Source organism: Rhinopithecus bieti, unplaced genomic scaffold, assembly GCF_001698545.2.
Source record: "Rhinopithecus bieti isolate Rb0 unplaced genomic scaffold, ASM169854v2 scaffold_14937, whole genome shotgun sequence".
In the NCBI taxonomy this organism is placed as follows: Eukaryota; Metazoa; Chordata; class Mammalia; order Primates; family Cercopithecidae; genus Rhinopithecus; species Rhinopithecus bieti.
In genome coordinates, this window is record NW_016808492.1 from 1,192,485 (window position 1) to 1,201,131 (window position 8,647).

Below are 8,647 nucleotides of genomic sequence, written 5' to 3' on the forward strand. Positions count from 1 at the left end.
AAAAAAAAAAAAAAAAAAAAAAAAAAAAAAAAAAAAAAAAAAAAAAAAAAAGAAAGACAAGCAGCCAGCAAACACATTAATAAATGCTCAACATCACTAATCAGAGAAATTCAAACTAAAACCACAATATATCATCATACACCAGTCAGATACACCAGGTTATTACTGAAAAGTCAGAAAACAACAGATGTTAGTGTTGATATGGGGAAAAGGGAATGGTTATACACAGTTGGCAAGAATGTAAATTAGTTCAACCTCTACGGAAAACAGTATGAAGATTTCTCAAAGAACTAAAATTAGAACTACTATTTGACCCAGCAATCCCACTGCTGGGTTTCTACCCAAAGGAAATGAAATTATTATATTGAAAAGACACATATACTCATATGTTCATTGAGGCCCTATTCACGATAGCAAAGTCATAGAACCAGCCTAAGTGTCCACCAGTGATTGACTGCATTAAGAAAACGTGGTATATACCATGGAATACAATGTAGCCATTAAAAACAATGAAATCATGTCCTTTGCAGCAACATGGATGCAACTTGAGGCCGTTACTCTTAAGTGAACTAACTCGGAAACAAAACAAAATACTGCATGTTCTCGCTTATAAATGGGAGCCAAACAGTGGGCACACATGGAAAATAATAGAAGGAACTCCAAAAGGAGGAAAGTTGTGGACAGTGTGTGGGCAGGGCAAGGGTTAAAAAAATTACCTAATAGGTACAATGTTCAGTTTGGTTAATGGGTACAGTAGAAGCCCAGTCCCTACCAGTATGTCTTATATTCATGTAACAAACATGCATACGAAACCCCTGAATATAAAATAAAATATTTTTAAAAAACAAGTTTTATTATATATCCTAATTTCAAAATTGTTTTTACTAGTTGTTGCTATTTGACATTAACAATTGAGTAATGAATGAATTATTGTCTTACTAAATATATTAATGGAGTCCTATTTGCCATTTGGTTGCATGTTATTTATTTATTTATTTGCCATTGCTAATGTCTGTTATAGGAAAGAAGAAGCCAGAGATCAGTTTTATGTTCCAGGATGAGATTGAAGATTTTTTAAGAAAACACATACAAGATGCCCCCGAGGAGTTTATTTCAGAACTTGCTGAGTACTTAATAAAGCAAGTATAAAATGTATTTTTTCTGTTTTATGATAGAAATTCAATGGGTTATTAAATAAGACTTTTTCCAAGATCATAGAAAGCAAATGTATTAGATATTTTTGTTTCAAACTTGGTCTTTAACCTAGCCACCAAATTCCAGATTTTGTTTGCCTACAGCAGCAGTTTAATTCAACAAATATTTGTTAAGTGCTTTGGGCAAAGCAGTATGGGAAATAAAAGGCAGGAGCTAGAAAGTGTCCTCACTCACCGATCTTACAGTCATAAGTCTTGGTTAGGGAGAAAAACACCGGCATTAACCACTGGCTGGTCTCTTCTATAGCACAAAAAATAACACTCAAAAGGAAGAAAAGATAATTTTCTATTTTAATTTGGCAGAAAGTAAACAGTGTTTACTTTAAGGAGAATATAGAGTAACAAATTCACTTCAAAAAGAACAAATTTAGGCACTCCTACCTTGTGAATGGCTAAGGGTATTTTATATAAAATGAGGAAGATTATGTATAACTTGACCATTAGTAACTAACTAACCTGGTCATCCCTCAAGTTAGTTTCACTGTGTACGCTTCCATAAATACAATCCAGGAGAGCAGTGTATCTAACTTTGATTTTAGAAATATAACTTCTATGGTCATAATTTTTTTAATGTAAGTATTTCTTGTGCATAAATGTATTATAGAACTATATTTTTCACATGTAAAAAAGTGAAATAGTTACTAATCATTTTGCACTGCTTTTAAAATAATTATTTTAAGTTAGGCATAAAAGGTTTTCTTTAAATGTATTTTAATATTTTAGAAATTGAGAATTTTAAGTTGGAATTCCTGAAGATGAAGAACAGATTTATAGTCTACTATTCTCCAAATTAATTTTAAAAGCAATTTTGAATTATGGGGTTTTGTTCTTGGTGTCTTAATTGCAATAATGTTGAATACTTTAAAATAGAGAAAATTAATCTATTTCTGTTTTAATTCCTAGGGTTGGGGAACAAATTGTTAGTGAACTTGTCTCTAAATTAATTGTATTTGTATACAAAATAGAGATCTCTATTCTTAAGCCTTATTTCCATAGAAACAAAATTCCTTATCTACATAAATGCTCAGTACATTTTAGTGAACTAAATGTATTTGTCTTGTGCACAGACCTCTTAATAAAACTTATCTCGAGGTGGTACATTCAGTATTCATGTCTTCAACAACTTCTGCTTCTGGGACGGGCAGAAAACGCACAATCAAGGACTTGCAAGAAGAAGTTTCAAACCTGTACAATAACATTAGGTTATTTGAAAAAGGGATGAAGTTTTTCGCAGGTATACTTAATCTTTGTTAATCTTATTTTTTCATTGATTTTCATAATTTGGAGAATAAATTAGTCTTAATAAAGCTCCTTTATTTTCCAGATGACACACAGGCTGCTCTTACCAAACACTTGCTGAAGTCAGTGTGTACTGATATCACTAACCTCATTTTCAACTTCTTAGCTTCGGATTTAATGATGGCCGTAGATGATCCTGCAGCCATTACAAGTGAAGTATGTTAATGATCTGCTTACCACTCTTGATGTGTTCTGTTTTGCATCTATAAACATTTTATTTTATCTTATTTGGAGTAAAGAGGAAAATAAAATACAGTAAAAGAGGTTTGAGGAAAAAAATCTAAGTTTTTTTATTCAACTTTTGTACAATAATATATACAGTTGCTAGCAGGATTGGCAGTATAACTAGTCTGTTAAAAATAACGATGCTTAATTACCTTAGAATAAACAGTTTTTTCCTAATTATTAGGTCACATTCCCTCTTCCTAATGACTGGCAAATCTATAACATTCTGACCCGTTTCCTTATCGTTGAAGTTATTTTTCCTTTAAGGACATCTCATTTCAATGTTTAGACTAATTCCAATTTAATTTTTTTAAACTCTAATCTCAAACTAAATTCAAAAGCTCATCTATTCCCTTCTTGCGATGTAATGTAGAGCAACGGCTCCCGGTTGCCTAGAGGAAGAAAGGTGCGGTCTATCCCAAGATGACAACCCCTCCTCCTCCTCTTTCTTCTCTGTCCTCCTCCCACCTCCTCTACCTCCTCTTCCTCTTCCTCTTACCTATTCTTCCTCCTCCTTCCTCACCACTCTAGGTCCACTTCAAGTTGGAGATTTAGGAAAAATGAGGGAGGAAGAAGTGTCTTGATGTGACTGACTACATATCACTGCTTTGATCACGGTCAAACCAAATCAGTCTGATGTTTGTGGTCTTTGGTGATGTAGTTAGTCATTGCCTCATAGGCGATATAAGTTGTTTCCTTGGAATGTTGTTTAGTTTCATGTGACTTCTCACAGTAAGGACCATCTCTCAAACAGAGGAACGGTTATTTCTTCCTCCTACCCCAGCAAGGTGCTGGCCCCCTTCCCTTCTTCTTGAGCAGCAAATTCGCAATTGTCTGGACAGTTTCATGTCTCCGGCCCTTGTACCAACCTCTGCTGTGGAAAATACAGAAGATCCTGTTCCATGCCCTTTAAGGGCCACAGAAGGATTGGTGTGTGATTGGGGCAGGGAGGCTAGACAGGAGCAACTAGCCCCTAATCTTCCCAGACATTATACACTTCAGAGCCTATTGTCAAGCCGTTCCAGCAAGTCTACCCCAAAATTTTATGCCAGAAGAAACTAAAAGACTCTGATCAAGAATACCATAAAACTTCAATGGACACTTACATGTAGAGAGAGGTGCTGAAAAGATTCCTCACACCATAGAGCATAACAAGCATCCAACCTCGAACAAGAGCTCAGTCTCCCATCTTCTAGGCATCCTTGATCTTTATGAGTGGGGCCCTTCACAGCTGGCACTGGGGAGAGAAAAACACTCTCTTCCTGCTCCAATGGAAGAATTAGCCTCTTAACCCAAATATTCTGTTTCTCACAAGGTCAATGACTAGTCTCTCTCTTACATTGATGAAGCAGGTGGGAGCAGCAGGGCTGTATCTAGCCTGTTTGGCTGATTGGCTACTGACTCTAATAATGATTTTGTCTCTAATTTGAGATCTAAAATTCAAGAATATGATAAATTCCACTCAGCAACTTGTTACCGTATTTTTTTCACTTTACCTTGTATCCACTGCATGTTAAAAGCACAGTACTGAAAGAATTTTTATTTACCCCTACAGATAAGAAAAAAAATTTTAAGTAAATTATCAGAAGAAAGCAAAGTAGCTCTTACAAAACTCCATAACTCTCTGAATGAAAAGGTAAGTAAAGTTTTATTCTGTTTACATGTCAGGGCTAGCAGTTTGTTACAAAGATCTTGGAGTATATTTTTTATCAGACTAATTGTAAATCCAATGTAAAACTAGTATTTTGCACTCAGCTGCCTCTTTGAAAGGTGAAGAGAAGACCAAGCTACTGGAATTTTACCATTTTTAGTTCTATATCACAATTTCTAATTTATTGAGAAAGTGACCCTTTTAAAAATTGTATTTAGGTTGTAAAATTACAAAACAGTTATTAAATGGCTGTACTTCTTTAGGCAGTTATATATAGAAGTAAATTGTGGTATTCAATGCCTTTTCAGAGCATAGAAGACTTTATTTCTTGTCTGGATTCTGCAGCAGAAGCTTGTGATATTATGGTGAAAAGGGGAGACAAAAAAAGGGAAAGGTAACATTAAATTAATATATATTTGGTAGTGTTCTTAAATGTGGGACTTTTCATATCTGAAATTTGAATTTGTCTAACTGTTACATAGAGAATATGTATCTAATGTGTCTAATATATTTAAATGGCTGTAGACCTTCAAGATATTCGAAGTCTTAAAATAGTTAGATATTTCTCTCTGACCCTCTGGATCAAGTAGCAGAATTTCTTTATCCTATAGTTCATCAAGCCCAGGAACTTTTTATTAGCTTGGGGACTTTACTTACAGCAAACCTCATCTAAATCAGTGCACATTTGTTTGACCTCCAGCAACTCAAAACAAAAAACATACTTTGAGTATTCTCACTCTATAGCTTTTTCTTTAATTTTGTAGCATACTAATCTGTCCATGCCATTTAGGTTTTGTGTGTGTATATCCCATATTGAAAAGTTAACTTAAAATATTTATGGAATTAGATAAACTAGAGAAGCTAAAAATTAACAGGGATGAATTGAAATTGGTGAGAACTTCTTAAATTATGGTAATGAATTTGTGTGCTTTCTTTTTTAGACAGATACTGTTCCAGCATCGACAAGCACTGGCTGAACAGCTGAAGGTCACAGAAGACCCTGCTCTTATTCTGCACCTCACATCAGTCCTGTTGTTTCAGTTTTCAACCCACAGCATGCTCCATGCGCCTGGAAGATGTGTCCCACAGATCATTGCTTTTCTTAATAGTAAAATTCCAGAGGTATTACATTTTCAATATACTTGAAACTTTCAAAACTTTCAAAGTTTTAGATTCTGAATATTTTGAGTGGATTGAGACCAATTATTGTCAGCACTCAGGTATAAAACATATTAACATCAAAGTCCATTTCCAAAAATGTGAACAGAGGATTAGGAGATTAATTTTTAAAAATTCCGCATAGCTCAAGAATCTTTCAAGAATATTCCAAATTTGGAAATTAAGCTTTCAGAAAAGATACAATAATGTCAGATCTCCCATTTCAGCTTCTTTAGGTTTAACTTATCCATCAACGACCCATTCAAAAGTCTTTTCCTGTCCCTTTTACCTAAAAAACCCCTCAACTAAAAGGGAATTTCCCTATCCCTTTGACTGTATCTTTGGTGATAGAACCAGGCAAGGTCAACTTATGGTAAAATGATTTGCATTCATGTTTCATCTCTTCTAAATTGTACACTCCTTGAGAGCAGAAACTGCTAGATTAGACTTGCTACTTACATGGCCAGTTTTTTGTAAAGATGAGGACCTTCAATGTGTATTAGTTGAAGAAATTCTACTTTATTGTTCCACAGAGAGTTAAATTGTGTTATTTAACTTTTCTTTCCCTTTTCACAGGATCAGCATGCTCTTTTGGTAAAGTATCAAAGTTTGGTTGTAAAGCAGCTAGTCAGTCAAAATAAGAAGACTGGGCAGGGAGATTATCCCTTGAATAATGAATTAGGCAAAGAACAAGAAGATGTTGCCAATACTCGTAAAGAGCTTCAAGAACTTTCTTCATCCATTAAAGACCTTGTTCTCAAATCTAGGAAATCATCTGTGACAGAAGAGTAATGATCTTAATTTACGTTTCTCATATAGTAAGCATTTTCCCCCAAGATTGGAGGTGAGTGGTCACAAAAAAGTAGTCACTATACAACTCCCCTCTCTCCGCAAAAACCACCTCATACACACACAATTCAGTTAAAACAGTAGTGTTGTATTAAATGTAAATCTTAAAAGATGTGAATTTTGTAAATTGGGTTCTTCATGGAAGTTTTTTTCCACCTTATTTTCACACAAATAGTATATGAAATTTTCACATAAACATTATTTTCACATAATTTTAAAATTACATATTTCAGGTTTGTTTTCTTTCCAAATGTTGAATGAAAACAAATTTTCTGATCCATTTATCCCTGGGGAAGGATTCATTTGTGAGTGCCAGTATACTTAAATGTATACTTTAAATACATTTAAGTAGAAATTTAAAATGTGGTCTTTTAAAAAAAAAAAAAGAAACACTTCTGTGTCAGAAATGAAAATAAATCATGTATTTTGTTTTAAATAGAAAACACTACTTCAAAACTAAAATACAGAAATTTACAAAAACAAAAAAATTAGTAGTAAGCCCTTGCTCTTATTTTTGGCAGAATAAACATTGATTTTGGTTGGGGCTGCAAGGATGCCTTTACAGGTGCACAAGAACGCTAGAGTGGCCCATGCATTGTTGTGTTCTAAAACAAGCTACTAACAAGAGAGAGAACACATGCAATTTATTACCAGTAAGCATAAGTCATATTTAACATTGGAATAAGCATTTTATACAAAGAATTTTCTTTGATCCAGTTTGCATTTGTACATTTTATTTTTTTAGTTCAGTAGCTGCTCTATCACATAATACTTTGTAAATACTAGTGTGAAAAACAGATAGGATGCCTTTTCCAGTGGTAGGAACATCTGTACATGCATTTAAATCATTACAAGCTTTTTTCCAAAACTAGAAACCCTTATTAAAAAATAAGTATTTTGGTTTCTGAAGGTTATTAGTTAAAATAACTAAAAAAGGTCCTTAGAGTAATCATTTCAACCGAATGAATTTCAAGCAACAACTTACTATTTATCAAAAAGGGATTTAATTATTTTTAATGTAATTACAAATTAAATTTCAAATATTTAAAAATACTATTTTATATAATTCCTTATGACATTTTAAACTTTATATTTTAAAATATTTGAATTTGAAAAGATCAGTCTACCTCTACTCCATTCTAGACAAAGTATTAATGCTTAGTGAAAGTAATTAAATTGCTGACTTGGCATTATTATTCAAGTTGATAGAAATGCAACATTAAATTTGAAAATGTTTCCCATGGGTAATTTTCTATTATATATTTTCATATGGGCAAAGGGAAAAATGATAAATCCTCTGTAATCACAAACCCCAATTTCGTTTTGTTTATTCAGCTTCTAAAATATTGAACACCCAGACTTTTAATTCAACCTTTAAGAACCTTATCGTTTATGTTTCATTAGATATGAAAGTAATCCATGTTTGTGTCAAACGATCATAGAAAATAAATAGAAGAGACAGTGAAGCAAGTAAAAAGAAAAGCATTGTTTTAATTTGTTTGCATTAATTTTTTTCATTTGTCAAAATGCTGCTTTTGTTGCCACAGTAAAGAACGGTTTTTACTATTTTGTAAGTAAAATTACATAGCTGATTTTGTGTGTAAAGATTAATTTCCTTAATAAAAATTATTATATGTTTACTGTGATCTTAATGGGCAGGGTTAAGAAAGTTATTTAAAATAAAGTTACCTATTCTACTAAATTTTATAGTACTTTGAAGCTTCTATTAACACAAAGATTAATTGGTGCATATATTTTATGTATATATATTTTGAATTCTCATTTTGAACATTATTAAAGAATTTTATTTTCTCACAAAAATAGTTCCATAGCTCTCAGTGTCTTTCATTCCTTGAGAGTTTGCCATTCTAGAACCATTTTATCTTAGTAAATGATTTCTCAATTAACTAGATTTCAGCAAATGTGTAGCTGTATTCTTGCATATGCTAATTCCTGCTATTGCAGTTGGAGTAGAAATATTGGAAAATGTGCTTAGGTATTCATGCTTGTGTGTTCCAGCTCTAGACTTACGTATGTGTTTTTCAGGAGTCAAAGGAAACTCTTGGCCATCAGAAAGGTCCAATGAAGAGTGGCATATAGTATCAAAATCGCAGTGTATTTTGTGAAAAGACCTTAATGCTAAATTAGGACAATAAATGTAATAGTTGCTTAACCTGAATGTAGAGCCATCTTGAACTTACTAGAGAATATGCTTTAGTCAGACCAAAAAGCACCAAGGATAAGGTCAGGG

The 8,647-nt window shown here is 33.0% G+C and overlaps 1 protein-coding gene across 1 annotated transcript in view; it reads left to right on the plus strand.

Annotated features, from left to right (window-relative positions):
- The window catches only part of UFL1 (UFM1 specific ligase 1), a 38,299-nt gene extending 30,086 nt beyond the window's left edge, over window positions 1–8,213 (plus strand). The window contains exons 13-19 of the mRNA XM_017886774.1: window positions 1,022–1,139; window positions 2,282–2,448; window positions 2,539–2,669; window positions 4,294–4,374; window positions 4,698–4,783; window positions 5,331–5,511; window positions 6,124–8,213. Coding sequence (XP_017742263.1) covers window positions 1,022–1,139; window positions 2,282–2,448; window positions 2,539–2,669; window positions 4,294–4,374; window positions 4,698–4,783; window positions 5,331–5,511; window positions 6,124–6,339 — 980 coding nt within the window. The 3' untranslated portion in view covers window positions 6,340–8,213. The remainder of the gene's footprint in view (window positions 1–1,021; window positions 1,140–2,281; window positions 2,449–2,538; window positions 2,670–4,293; window positions 4,375–4,697; window positions 4,784–5,330; window positions 5,512–6,123) is intronic.
- The last annotated feature ends 434 nt before the right edge of the window (window positions 8,214–8,647 follow it).